The following is a 14,648-nucleotide window of genomic DNA, read 5'->3' as shown; positions in this document are numbered from 1 at the left end:
CTGAGGGCAGGAGGAGAAGGAGACGACAGAGGATGAGTTGGAGGAGTCGGATGGCATCACTGACTCGATGGACATGGGTTTGGGTAGACTCCAGCAGTTCCTGACGGACAGGGAGGCCTGGCATGCTGTGGTTCATGGGGTCGCAAAGAGTCAGACTCGACTGAGCGACTGAACTGAACTGAACTGAGCAACTAATACTTTCACTTTGCAGAAAGTCTAAGGCTCCAGGAAGTCAGATCTGACAGTGAAATGTGGAAAATCCCTTGGGACTGAGGCCACTGCCTCCTGGGAAACAAGGAGACAGGCTCAGTGCAGAAGGGGTCAGGCTGGCCACATGAGTCTGGTGCACTAGACCAGGGGTCAGAAACCCAAACTCAGGGGCCAGACAATAAAAATAAAGATTAAAACAGTAAGTGGGTGTGTGGCACGTGTGGAAAGAAGGCACAGGCCCATCTATAAAGGGATGACAGCAGCTCTGCGGATGGGGGCCGAGTGCCGACCAGTCTTCCTCTCCTTCTGGTTTTTGAGATGCCAGAAATCTGCTTCTTAGGAAATCTTCCAACGTTTTTCCTTCTTTTGCTGCACCACACAGCCTGTGGATCTAGTTCTCCAACCAGGTATTAAACCCACACCCCTGCAGTGAAAACACTGGGTCCTAACCACTGGACCTCCAGGAATTCCCAGAAATCGTCCAACTTTTAATGACAGCAACTAACTCAAATGTTTAAAACTCTCTGTGCAGATAAACCCTATTTGGGGGCTGACTTTGGACCATATAGAAATGGGCTCTCTGGCCAAGAGAAGAGTGGACAGCCAGCCATGGCCCACACCTGTCCAGTCCGGGGTCAGGGGGCCTCCCAAGTTCCGGGGGCTGAAGGAGAGTCAGGGTCAGCAGTGGGTGCCAAGGCCCCAGGGCCAGCGCACGTGCCCTCCTGAAGCCCAGATGACATCACCAACCAGAAGACCCTCACCCACTGCAGCTGCTCAAAGACACTGAAGGGGAAGACGGTGCCAGCGGGCTCTGTCCTGGAGATAAAAGACCTGGGAACTTAAAACAAGACCTGGAATGAAAAATCCTGACACGTTCACGTCTTTCAGAAGGCAGCATTTAAGGAAGTGGACAGCAGTGCAGCAAATGGTCAGCCTCATAAAAGGAAGGACGGGAGAGAGGGAGGGAGGTGGGAGGAAATCCATTTCTAGTCTCAGTTAAACCCATGGTTTCGAATGTAATTGAGGAATAAAGGGATTCAAATCCAAAAGGCAAGAGTTGAAAGAGTATCGTGTGTAAGTTCTACTGCACTGACCTTTACAGTGGGTAAAACACACTGCGCGTCTTGAAGGCTAAGGCCGAGTGAAGCCCGAGTCAGTTTTGCTAAAGACCCAATCAGAAACATATTGCACTATAACATCTGAACACAGAGGTGAACAGTAAAACAGACTATTCATTCACATCACCTGCCCACAGGCAACTACTATTAACAGCTAGACGTGCAGACTGCCAGCTCTTTTATCATGCTGTTGTAAAGCTTCTCTCTCTCTAAAAAGTAATAAACAGGGTCATGTTACAGATATGGCACGTATTCGTAGCACAGTGGTGTTTAAAAAGTCCTTCAACACTTGGCTTTGCTTGTATACCAGAATCCCAACTTCTTTCCCAGTCTGAGAATCCTGTGCGGGTTGGGCATCTGCCCCTCTGGCCCAGCCCCCGTCTTCCTGCTCTTCCTGGAGCGAGCCCAGCTCCACCCCGCCACCTGGGACCTGCGGCTTCTGCTGCCTCAGCTGCCGACCCCGCCTTCCCTGGAACCTCCTGCGGCCGGCTCCCTCTCCCAACGCGGGTCTCAGCCCCACGCATGGCACCACTTTGAGGACAGCTTCCCGACCCCCGCCTAGGGATGCTCCTGGCCCGCTGCTGCTCTATTACGTCACTCTGATTTCTCTGTTTCACGTCGTTTCTTTTTTAAAAATTATCTATCTATGGCTGCACTGAATCTCCGTTCCTTCCTTCGGGTTTTCTCTACTTGCAGCGAGCGGGGACGACTCCTCGTTGCGTGCGTAGGCTCCAGGTGCTAGGGATTCAGCAGCTGCAGCTCACGGGCCCTAGAGCATCCGGGCTTCAGTGGTTGCGAAACTCCAGCTCAGCAGTTAGAAGCTCATGGGTTCTAGAGCTCGGGCTCAGTAACTGTGGCGCGCGCGGGCTTAGCTGCTCCGCGGCATGCGGAAGCTTCCCGGACCAGGGACTGACATGTCCTGAGTTAGCAGGCAGATTCGTACCTCCTGCACCACCAGGGAAGTCCGGGGGGCACTGGTATGATCATATCCTCCACTTCACATATGGAAGTGGAAGCTCACACTGGTTCAGTCTGCTGTCTGAGATCACACAGCTAATGAGGGGTGGGGGTACGATTCCAAACAGGTCTGTCTGGCGCCCTTAACTGCTGCGTTCTAAACACACAGATTTACACAGGGAGCGTGGCCTCTGGGACAGGACGGGCAGAGCACAAAGAGAAAGGAGCGGCAGCCCTGAGGTAGCCCTTCCCGGTGCTGCTTTTACAGTAACGGGCCGGTTCCCTCTTCTCTGAAAACCCTGCGTGACAAACATCCCACCCACAAAGCATGGGCAGAGCCAGCCTGCTACTCAGAGGTGAACGAGCGTGCTCTTGGCTCTCTTCGGCCCCATCAGCGTGCGGAGCACAAGTCCCTAAGGAAACGAAACTCCTGCGAACGGAAAACACTGCCTCTCTGAAGAAAGGACAAGAAAAACACCTCCTTGTTTTAATCACAGATTATCAAAGGACGCATGAAATGTATCTTTGCCAATAGGTACTCAGTGTTCCTCTCGAGGGGTGGGACACGATTTAGAAAAACCCGTGTGAAAACAGTGAGTCACTGGAGCCAAGTGACTCACAGGCAGTGTTCACGGAACAGCCAAAAGACAAGGGGAGCATGGGGCGGCAGGACCGGGACAGAGTTATCCAGGGGGACCGGCCTGGCGTTCGAAACGAGCGAGGCCCCAAGGCTTACAGGCTTCTCCAGCGAGAACAGCCAGAGTCTGCGCGCTCCTTCCCCCATGGCAAGACCTTCTCAGAGAACCCACCATGCACGACACCAGACACTGGCCTGAAGGAGAGGATTCTGTTCCACAGCAGAGGAGGAACAGAAAAAAATTTCAAGAAACCAACAGAAATGTACTAAATTTGATAAAAGCCATAAACTTTACATAAACTATAAGCCCATGAAGTTCAAGAAATCCCAAGAGGAACATGAGACAAATTATATCGAGGCACATCAAAATCAAATTGCCACATACCTACATCAACATGGCTAGCTTTTAAAATTAAAATGAAGTATTGGTGAGGATGTGAAGCAGCTGAAACTCTTCCATACATTCTGGTGGGAATGCAAAATGGTCCAGTCACTTTGTAAAACACCTGGCAGTTTCTGATAAAGTAAAGTGTACACCTACTGTAAAACCAGGCAAATTTACTTCTAAGTATTTATCTAAGATTAATGGACGTATACACATTAACAGTCAAAGTCTGGAAAACCCCAAATGTCCTTCAGATGGTGAATGGAAAAAACAGCTCAGAAGAACGTATAAACTATGGATACAGCAAAAACGTAGTGTCTCTCAAGAACATTATGAGAGCTGAAAAAAATAAGTCACAAAAGACTACATACTACATGATTCCCTTCATATGACATTTATATTCTGGAAAAGGCAAAACCACAGTGAAAGAATGCAGACCAGTGGGTGACAGCACCCGGTGACTGCCCTTGGCAGTCAGACCCCATGCTTTGAGTGAAGGCCTTTCAGAGGGCTTGTTTTGAGAAAGAGGCAACCTGGGAAGAGATATTTTGATCTCTGCTACAGGATGGCGGTAAAGAGAAAAAGGTGACCACGGGAACACTTGCGTTCCTGCATCCAGCCAGGTCTAAATCCAGACTCTCCCTAGAGATCCAGGAAGCCCTTTTTATTGCTCACGCTCTTGTGAGTCGTGTCTTATGACTGAAAGTGACCCAAGTGACAGAAGCTCTTTCTCCAGGCTGGATAACGCGCTGTCCACCCCCGCAATCCAAGGCCCTCCATCGCTTACCCGAGAGCGAGATCCCTTCTGCGAGCCCGTATGGAAGGTAGGCAAAGATGATCATCATGCCAAACTCCAAGGAAGGCGTTTTCCTCAGGTCAATGTGCTTCAGCACGTAAATGACAACGGTCAAGGAAAAAGAACCCAAGGACCCTTACGGGTGATCTAGAGAAGTCACAAAACCACGGCCTTCCAAATAGAAAAGGTAAACACTGGATACAAAGATGTGGGAACACCTCAAGGTAACGAGTGAAAAATCTGTCATTACAGACTTTTTCCTCAGTTGGGAGGACTCCTGTTTTAAGGAAGGGAATCTAACAGAATACTGAGAGATGTAAATTCCTGAGACAAGCAACAGGGGAACACTAAAGTCACCCAAGTCAACTCCTTTGGAAAGGCCGACCTGGAGGGCCCGGGAGCAGCAGGGGCAGAGCCGGGCCGGCAGACAGACTGAGCACAGCGCACTCTGCCAGGCGCTCCCGGGGCCACGACCCCCTCCACGCCTCCCCCTCCATCAGACGAGGTCACTACGGGGTTCCCAGAACCACGGGGACCAGTGCGCTGCTGCCGGACTTCTCTCCTGCCCCCGGACCTTTATAAACCCACGCTCCCGTGACAGGAGAGTCTTCCACGTGCTCACCTGTCGCTGGCAGGCCGGTGCTGGCGCCCACAGCACCCGTCTACTCAGCTTCAGTAAGGCAGAGGCTCTCCCCCTCCTCCACCCTTCTAAAGAAAGCGATAAATGCAGAGGAAAATACTGAACTGGAAAAAGTCTTCTTTTCCACTCTGTTTATTGGTACAATATGAGAAGCTGTCAGCCGACTCAACAGCGCCTTGAGACTTCTGGACGTAGGAACTGAAGGGAAAATTCAACAGGACGGCAGACACACGTGCCTGTCTGAGGCAGAAGCCGCTTTTCTGTCCGTCTGCGAGGCAGACTGCTCACGGAGGAAGGCCAGGTGGCCATCTCCCCGAGATGCACACAGGCTCAGGAGCACACAGGAATGGTCTGGGGCCTGTTTCTGTTTTAAACACGACAAATTTTCTACAGCAATAAAGGCGTCAGTGGCCTTAACGAGTTTGTTTCTCTGGCTGGAAGAGCTTGTGGATTGTTAAGCCACAAAATCAGTGCGAATAACTTAGATAGAGCTCATTTTGAAAGTCTCTTTCCTGGTTCATCCAGATAAATACTTTCAGTGGGGTAGAGATCGTCTCAATTTGACATTTTCAGAGAAAATTAATTTCCGATTTTCTTAATGTGAAAAGTGAGATGGTGGAAAATAAAATTCATCTGAATGCAGTTTTCATACCCTGGGAACTGAGGAGACCCCAAAATCAGATTTGATATTCAACCATGTACATGTTTTTTTAAGCTCTGAAAAGTGACATGCTACATTTCACGTGTTAAATTTTAAAATCCTTGAGTTTAAAGTGCTCTTCAAACCAAAACTAAGCATAAAAACACTCATTAAATATGACTTTAGTCTACAATTGGTCCTCTTAAGGAACTGGAGAAAATGACAAGAGATGGATGTAATTAGGAATAACCTTCCTGGCCACGTGTGTTCATCATATTAAAAGGATATCAATGCAGATATTAAGCCAGTGAGGGTGCCAAGTGCCGCAGAGCCAAAGAACATTTTGAGGAAGTAGCCAAGGGCTTGTAAAAACGTCTGCCACCCACTGACATCTGACATATTTTTTCTTGTTAAACCTTCAGCTGTGCTAGGAAATAAAAGAAGTTAAAATGTTATAGACAAAGTTATTAGAAATTAACTTAGGACTCAAAACTTAACTTCTTGCTTAATCTCTCATTCATTCATTCCATCCTTCAACCTGTTAGCCAAACATTTGTTCATCTACTTTGTTCCAGGCACTGTGTTAGTTTCTGGGGGTCCAGAGGTAAGAGCAGGTCCCTGCCCTTAGGGAGTCAAGTAGTCTAATAAAGGAGAAAAACAGATGGGGGCACGTCCCTGGTGGACCAGTGGCCAAGATTCCAAGCTCCCAATGCAGGGGACCCGGGTTTCATCCCTGGTCAGGGAACTACATTCAACTAAGAGTTCTCATGCCGCAAGAAAGATCCCATGAGACAAACTAACACCCAGCGAAGCCAAAAATAAGAGACACCGATACATGCACACAAAGACGGAGCTAGGACCATCTCATGTCAACGACAAACGGGCGCTTGCCAAGGGCATTTGCCATCTGCCTCTGTGCAGACGGAACCCTGCACTGCTGACCCGCAACACACACCCCCTGCAGGGACTTCAGGGTGGAGAATGAGGCACTTTGTGCTCCAGGGAAACTGGTGGAACAGGTCTTCAGATAGTTATTTTCAGGAACTGATTTCATGATCCCAATCCTTGCATCTCCTCGTATCTGGAGCACTAAATCCCTTCATGATGACATCAGCTCCTCGTGACTAGCAGAAAACCTTTTGTCAAGTGAGTGCTCGACTGCACTGAATGCTCCTTTCACCAAAATCATATAAGCTGACCTTCCCCCAGTGCCTCTTTTTTGAGATTTTTCCCCTCCACTGCCTCTTTGGAGCAGTTTCTCAGAGCTGGCTGAGGTGCCGTCTCCTGGGCTGCAGTCCTCATTTTGCTCCAAATAAAACTGAACTCGCAGCTCTCAGGCTGGGCATCATCTTCAGTCAACGTCAGGAGAGAGCAGAGGAGACACACGGCGGCGCCTGACTCAGACAGGTGGGGGCCGGAGCAGGTTCTCTATGACACAAGGGCTAGGTTTCGACTTAGGCTAAAGAAGAGTTAGCGAGGTGAAGAAATGAGGGAACGCACTCAGGGCAGGGGGAAGAGCGCGTGAGGAGGCAGGGAGCCTCCAGGCACCAGCAGCATGCAGGTGCTGTGCCTAGTCGCTCAGCTGTGTCCGATTCTGCGGCCCCGAGGACTGCAGCCCGTCGGGCTCCTCTGTCCATGGGATTCTCCAGGCAAGAACACTCGAGTGCGTTGCTATGACCTCCTCCAGGGGAATCTTCCCGATCCAGGGATCGAGCCCAGCTAAGGAGCTGGTCTTTTATCCGGAAGGCCCGGAGGGGTCACAGGAGCGTTTTCAGGATGGAGTGGGGGTGGGGGAGTGGAGCTCCTGTGAGGTACAAACCTGAAACTGAGGCTGTGGCATGAAGCCAGGTAGAATGGAGCCGCCTCAAGAAGACATGTCTGTGGGTAAGGCCCAGAGTGGGGCCTGGAAGGGGTTAGCAGGAAGAATGGAAAGGACTTCCCCTTCACTACTAGACAGCAAAGAAAAATGTCAGCAGTCATTACATTCAAATGTTGGTTTCATCCCCAAAGGTAAAACTGTTTTACCATTAAAATGTTTATTCCTTTTAAGTATCTTCCTCCTGCTGATTACACCTTCTCTCAAATCCATCCACTTCCCTCCCTCCCTCTGCCATCCTCCTCCAGTCCAGGGCTTCTGCCTCTCTGATCCTTGCACATAAACATCCTGCTCTTTCTAGGAGAACCCAACACTCAGGGGCCTGAATTATCCCTTGAAAATGCACATCTGATCAGGTTACTGTGTGTTAGTCATCCAGTCATGTCCCTTCTTTGCGACCCCAAGGACTGTAGCCTGTGGCCCACCAGGCTAGTCTCTGTCCGTGGGATTCCAGGCAAGAACACTGAAGTGATTGCCATTCTCTTCTCCAGGGGATCTTCCTGACCCAGGGATCGAACCCAGGTCTCTTGCACTGCAGGGGGATTCCTTCCTGCTGAGCCACCTGGGAAGCCCCAATCAGGTTGCTGGCCCGATCAAAACCCATCCTCAGTCTCCCGCTGCTTTTAAGAGGAAACCCAGTCTGGCCCTGATCCTGCCCACCACACCTCTGACCTCACCTCCTCCTACTCAGGCCGGGCCCCACTGCCACCGGCACCTCCCTGCAGGTCACAGCCATTCTTCCCGGGCTCCAGGTGACTCTGGTTTGTTCTCAGAACCCAGGGTCAGTGACCCTCCCTCAGGGACATCTGCCTCCCCACAGGCCGGCCCACTTATAGGCTCTCCTGGTGCCTAATGTGCCCTCCACAGCACGCCGAACTAGTGAATCATCCATGAGGACCACGCCTGTGCCCACCTTACTCACTGCCGTATGTCCAGGCCCTAGCGCAGAGCCCAGCACACACTCAACAAACTTTTGCTGAAGCAGTGAACAAAACAAAGACTTGTCTAGAGTAACATTTGGCCTCATTCATCAGTGCTTCATGAACTGGTATGGTTAATTTAAGAGCTGTTTTTTCTTTTTATTTGTTTCTGGCCGTGCGAGCAGGGACTCCTCCCTAGCGTGGCGGCGGGCTCCTCACTGTGGTGGCTGCTCCTGTTGCAGAGCCCGGGCTCTAGGGTAAGTGGGCCTCAGTAGCTGTGGTGCACGGGCTTGAGTTGCCCCGCAGCATGGGAGATCTTCCCGGACCAGGGATCGAACCTGCATCCTCTGCACTGGCAGGTGGATTCCTGACCCCTGGACGCCCAGGGAAGTCCTGAGTTGGTATAACGTTTTTGGGGGGGGGGGGTGGAGGTGTTTCTTTTTCGCTGTGCTGGGTCTTCGCTGCCGTGGGGCTTTTCTCTAGCTGCAAGCTGGGGCAACTCTCCAGCTGTGGGGCGGGGCTGCTCAGTGCGGACACAGGCTCTGGGCTCACAGGCTTCAGCAGTTGTGGCTCCCGGGCTCCAGAGCACAGGCTCAACAGCTGTGGCGCACGGCCTCCCAGACCACGGATTGAACCCGGGTCTCCTGCACTGGCGGCACTTTCTTTACCACTGAGCCACCAGGGAAGCCCCAAACTGGCATAACTTTAAAGCAGGATCATCTCAGGAAGTCCCAGGCGGCCCGGTGGCCAGGACTCCGGGCTCGCACTGCTGAGGACCTGGGGCTCAATCCCCGACCAGGGAACCAAAATCCCACAAGTTGTGTGGTACAGCCAGTTAAAAAAAAAAAGGGCAGGATAATCTCTGATAAAAGGATGGCTTGGTCAGATAACCTCAGCCTTTTGTGGTGATTCATAGCACAATATAACATAGTAAAGGTTTTAAAAAGTCCTGCAAAAAAAGAAAACTAACTTTTCTCACATAAATGTTTTCCAAACTCACTCCAATCACCCCCATTCCTATTCTTTCCCAGCAGATCATGGGTTAACACCCCACCGAGGGGAATGCTGGGAACCAACAGGGTTCTTATTGGGAAAGTGCTTTTGAAGGCAAACGGCACCTCTAGCTCTCAAGTGGATCCATGGATGACATGAGTAGTGTCCTGCCCTCACCCCATTTCATGACCACAGCTAGGATGCTGGCTGGTGTCACTGCTTTCTTTTCATGCAAAGGAGGCTGAGGTCCAAAGACAGTGGCTAATGGGTGAGGTCACAACAATGGTTAACAGCAGACCCCAGGCCAAGGCCAGTGGTTTCTGAACTAAGGATAAACGAAGAGAGAATTCAGATCTTTTCTGGCCTGAAGATTTTGTGCATTTTATTTTTCTTCAGGCCATGTTTCTCACACCTTAAAGAATAAAAAAATAATACTGATTCAGGATCCATTTCATGAGCTTTAGCTGCAGCTGGAAAGAACAAAGGTTTCTACAGCAATTATTTTAAGAATAGGCTGTCACAGCAACAAATCAAAGCTAAAAATAATTTAATTAAGGTTAATGAAGGAAACAGGAGATACTTAGCTTTTCTGGCATTTATGAAAGTGAAAACATTTAAAAAAGGGGGTAGTTCATCAACATCTTCGGTTACAAAGATAAATGGATCATCATCAGATCACTCTGAAAACGGTCATTTATGAAGCATACATTAAAAACAAGAGGTTGTACCTAGGAAGCTGATCAACACTCTCCCTATCCTACAAGCAACACAAGGCAGGCCCAAAGCTCCTCGTCCCACCTCCTCTGCACCTGAAAATGCCGTGCTCACGTCGAGGACAGAATGCAGTCGTGATCCTGCCAACTCGTGCCCAGCAACAACCTATGTCAGAAGCTGGAAACACTAGCATTAGGCACTGGATCCATCTGGGAAATGTCTCATTGATTGATTGGCATTATGAAAGTCTTTCCAGAAGGAGACTTTGTGCTAGTACTATGTGACTCTCAGATTGGATTCCATTTAAACCCAAAAGATCCAGTGTCTCCTAAGGATTTGGCCTTTTTTTGGGGCAAAGATCCTGGGTGAAAGCTCAAATAAGAGTTCTACCTCGAGAGATTGAGGAAAAATAATCAGAGACAAATAGTTGAGTTTAGCTCCTAATCTTCAAAAAACTCTGATGTACCTCAAAGCACTTTTTTTTTTTAGATATCATGTCATGGCTTGCGTTGGGTTTAGTGCGGCACGGGTCTTGCTGCATGGTGGGTCTGAGTATATGGATTTGGTTCCTGGCCAGGGGTCGAACCCACGTGTCTGCACATGAAAGGCTGAGATCTTAATCTACTGGACCAAGGGAGTCTTGCAAATTATCAAAGTATTCAATGCACAGCAGGATCAGTAAAGTAAAGCCGAAGCTAGGCATTTCAAGCAATCTAAAAATTATTGCCATCAGGTTATTTTTAAAGGTCCTACAGCATGTCAATGATATCTCCTAACACTTAAATTTAAGCTAAACTTAAAAAAGGCCATAATAGGGAATGGTCAAAGAGATGTGGTATCCATAGAAGGAACACTCTATAAGCTGTAAATGATGTTATAGAGACTTTTATCGAATACTGTTTATGGAAATTACAATCAGTTATAGCATCTAATAGGAAACATTAAAAGGACCTGATGCTGGGAAAGTTTGAGGCATGAGGAGAAGGGGATCACAGAGGATGAGATGGTTGGGGCTCCGACTCAATGGCAGGTTTGGGTAGACTCCGGCAGTTGGTGATGGACAGAGAAGCTGGTGCGCGGTTCATGGTCGCAAGGTTGGCACATGAAGATGAAATGAATGATACATTACAAACTGTTAACTGTAATTATCCTTGGGAGGTACAAGAGTATTGTTTCTTTTTTTTCTTTCCTTTGGATTTTAATTATATGCAGAAATAGTATATTTTAGAATATAACATGTATTTCGTTTTTTTAAGGTCTGGTGAGCCCTCTTCATAACAACATTTGGTAAGTTCTTCTGCAAATAGGAGGATGTGATTCTTCCTTGTAACCAAGGGAAGCTGACAACACCTCCCTCCTACAAGCAGACACAAGGCAGGCCTGCCACGCCCCCTCTCCCCTACCTCCCTCCTCTACCTGAAAATGCCAGTGGGCTCACAGTCAGAGAGACTGATGCAGGTCAGTGACTCCTGCCCCAACCTGTGCACCAGCATCAGAGGAGGTGAAGCTGGAAACGACCTATGCATGTGGCCCACTGATCCAATTCTGGGAACTGTCATCAGAGGTGATCCTGGCCTTCAAAAGTACTTTTCCAGAAAGAATGTGTGGCTAGTTACAGTGACTCTCTCCTTTCTCATTTTAAAAAAGAAAGTATCTCCTAAGCTTTGGCCTTTTTTTGTGGCAAAGAGACCTGGAAAAGCTCAGAACTAAGATTCTACCTCGAGAGATTTAGGAAAAAAATAAATCAGAGACAAATTAGTTGAGTTTAGCTCCTAATCTATAAAAATAACTCATGCTGTCACCTCCAATTCAGGCAACTTTTTTTTTTTAATTATTCATTCATGGCTGCGTCGGGTCTTAGCTGCGGCACACGGGCTCCTTGCTGCAGTGCGTGTGCTCCTGAGTATATGGGATCTTGGTTCCCTGGCCAGGGGTCGAACCCACGTGTCCTGCACTGAAAGGCAGATCCTTATCTACTGGACCAGCAGGGAAGTCCTTTGGCAAAACTCTTTATCACAAATATTCAAATGCACAGCCAGGACTCAAGATAAAAGTAAAGACCAGAAAGCTAAGCAGTTTTCAAAGCAGATCTTAAAAAAAAATTATTGCCATCAGGTTATTTTTTAAAGGTCTCACAGCATGGTATATGATAATCTCCTAACAAAGCTATAAAAAGTTTTAAGCTAAACGTTAAAAAAGCCAATAATAGGGAACTGGTCAAAGAGATCGTGGTAAATCCATAGAAGGAACACTCTACAACTGGTAAAATGATGTTATAGAAGACTATTTTATCGACTCTGTTTAATGGAAACATTACAATACAGTATATAGCCATCTAAATAGAACACAATTTAAAAAGACCTGATGCTGGGAAAGATTGAGGGCAGGAGGAGAAGGGGACGACAGAGGATGAGATGGTTGGATGGCATCACCGACTCAATGGACATGGGTTTGGGTAGACTCCGGCAGTTGGTGATGGACAGAGAAGCCTGGCGTGCTGCGGTTCATGGGGTCGCAAAGAGTTGGACACTACTGAGAGACTGAAATGAACTGATACATCTACCAAACTGTTAACTGTAATTATCTCTTGGGAGTTACAATGCATGTATTGTTTTCTTTTTTTTTCTTTTTCCTTTTGGAGTTTTCTAAATTTTATATGCAGAATATATGTATTATTTTAGAATATATACATGTATTTCTGTTTTGTTTAAGGTCTGGTGAGCCCCTCTTTCAATTAAACAACATTTGGTAAGTTCTTCCTGCAAAAGGAGGACAAAAACAGACAAGAAACAACAGCTGGGGGACAAAGGCAGAAGATGAAAGGATCTCACGTGAACTGATGGCAGATGCTTCTGTTTTTAAAAAACGTTTATTTATTTGTGGCTGTATTGGGTCTTAGCTTCTCTCGAGCTGTGGTGTGTGGGCACGTAAGCTTTGTTATCTTGTGTCATGTGGGATCTTAGTTCCCCAATCAGGAATCAAACCCACATCCCCTGCATTGGAAGGCAGGCTCTTAACCACTGGAACACCAGGGAAGTCCCCTAATGGCAGATGCTTTTCACATAGTGTATTTACCTAGTCAATCCTCAACTTGAACCCTAGGCTGAGGCATTATCACCCTTACTTTAATGTTGAGACACCAGTGGCTCAAAGCGGTCAAAGAGCTGACTCAGGGTCAAACAGCTATGAGTAGCCATCACTGGGACTTGAACCCAGGTCAGTCTGACTCCAGGATCTGGGCTCTTCCCACTATAAAAATATCCTTTTATTCCAACACAAGAATTGTGAATGTAGTCTATAATGAGGCTTTTAAGAAAACCACTGAGTGGTTATGCTTTGCAAGGAATCCCACAACAAAGAAAGGAAGTCCAAACTCAGAAAAAGGAGAAACTGATCTTTAACAGGATACACAGCGGCCCCTAAAATCCTCTTGGCTCATCTCTGATGCCCTGCACAGGGCTCTCTTCTCCAGCAGTTTTGACTGTCTGCACCTTCTCTGGGTTTTGGTAGAACTGTCGGGCTCTCCTAGCCATACCTGTTAACAAACACCACAGCTGCCGAGTGCTAGGGCAAGGAAACAGCCCCGCATCCAATAAATGCACGAGATGAACTCAGACCCTTTGCCCAGTGACTTTAAAAAAAAATATTTATTATTATTTATTTGGCTGTGCTGGGTCTTAGGTGCGGCATCCAGAATCTTTAGTTATTGCATGCGGGATCTAGTTCCCTTGACCAGGGATTGAACCCAGGCCCCCTGCCTTGGAAGCAAGGAGTCTTAGCCACTGGACCACCAGGGAAGTAGCCACAGAGACTTCCTGACATTTCATGACTCACCTTCACAGCTACTATCAACACAGGCAGTAATACCAATGAACAACTGAAAACACCCCACAGCTTCCAAAGCAGCCTTCACACTAGAGCAGTTTAAGGCAGGATGTCCATCAGTATCATTACCTTATCTTATAGTGGCGAAAAGCCGGCGCCCTGCACCGGCTCACAGTGGAAGAACAAGGCCACTGCTGACTGTTTTCATCTGGAATAATCCTGTCCAAATACTGATCCCTCAACTGGCTGCTCAGCTGTCCTCTGGGGACTCATCCCAGACCTACTGAATCAGGAGCTCCGAGGGTGTCGCCTGGGAATGTGACATTTAATAAGCACCCCGGTGATGCAGATGACAAGTTGGGCTTAATTTAAAAGCACTGCTAAGAAAAAAAAAAAAAAAATAAATAAATAAAAGCACTGCTAAGGACCTGCCTGGTGGTCCAGTGGTTCAGACTCTGCTTTCAATGCAGAAGGCATGGGTTCAACCCCTGGTCGGGGAGCTAAGATCCCCTATGCTATGTGGCAAGGTCTAAACAAATAAATAAAAGCACTGCTAAGAGGTAGGTCCTACAGGGCGGATTCTCCTCTAATCACCCTGGGCCTTGACAATAGTCCTGGGGCACAGGAAGGTTTGTCAGGACAGAAGGATGGAGAAGCAGTGAACCAATCAGCCACAGGACCAGCAGCTGTACATGCAGCTGTATGGAGCTATCTGCCTCCGACATGAGGCACTTTAGTTCAGCGGCTTGAAGAAAGCACACTTACTTGGTCAGGACAATGGAGACTGCGTCATTGAGAATGCTCTCTCCAAACACCAGCATGTTGAGCACTGGGTCCACATGAAGGGCGTTGAAAATAGCAATAGTGGCTACTGGATCAACGGCAGAAATCAGGGAGCCAAATGCAAAACTGTGGAGAAGAGAAAAGGAAGGGGCAA

The 14,648-nt window shown here is 48.1% G+C and overlaps 1 protein-coding gene and 1 long non-coding RNA gene across 4 annotated transcripts in view; one reads left to right on the top strand and one right to left on the bottom strand.

Moving 5' to 3' along the window:
* Positions 1–14,648, bottom strand: part of SLC9A8 (solute carrier family 9 member A8) — a 74,628-nt gene that overhangs the window by 19,838 nt on the left and 40,142 nt on the right. For all 3 annotated transcript variants that reach the window (XM_020906228.2, XM_020906229.2, XM_020906231.2), the window contains 3 exons: positions 14,477–14,620; positions 5,672–5,810; positions 4,095–4,200 (listed from right to left, as the gene is read on the bottom strand). In XM_020906228.2, the coding sequence (XP_020761887.1) occupies positions 4,095–4,200; positions 5,672–5,810; positions 14,477–14,620 (389 nt within the window). The remainder of the gene's footprint in view (positions 1–4,094; positions 4,201–5,671; positions 5,811–14,476; positions 14,621–14,648) is intronic.
* Positions 5,750–12,800, top strand: LOC110145777 (uncharacterized). Its single transcript, XR_002316317.2, has 3 exons — positions 5,750–6,790; positions 8,365–8,436; positions 12,599–12,800. It is a non-coding gene; the product is annotated as an uncharacterized lncRNA (long non-coding RNA).

This window comes from Odocoileus virginianus, chromosome 9 (assembly GCF_023699985.2).
Source record: "Odocoileus virginianus isolate 20LAN1187 ecotype Illinois chromosome 9, Ovbor_1.2, whole genome shotgun sequence".
NCBI lineage: Eukaryota > Metazoa > Chordata > Mammalia > Artiodactyla > Cervidae > Odocoileus > Odocoileus virginianus.
Note: the sequence above shows the minus strand (reverse complement) of the source record. Positions and strands in the feature narration are given on the sequence as shown.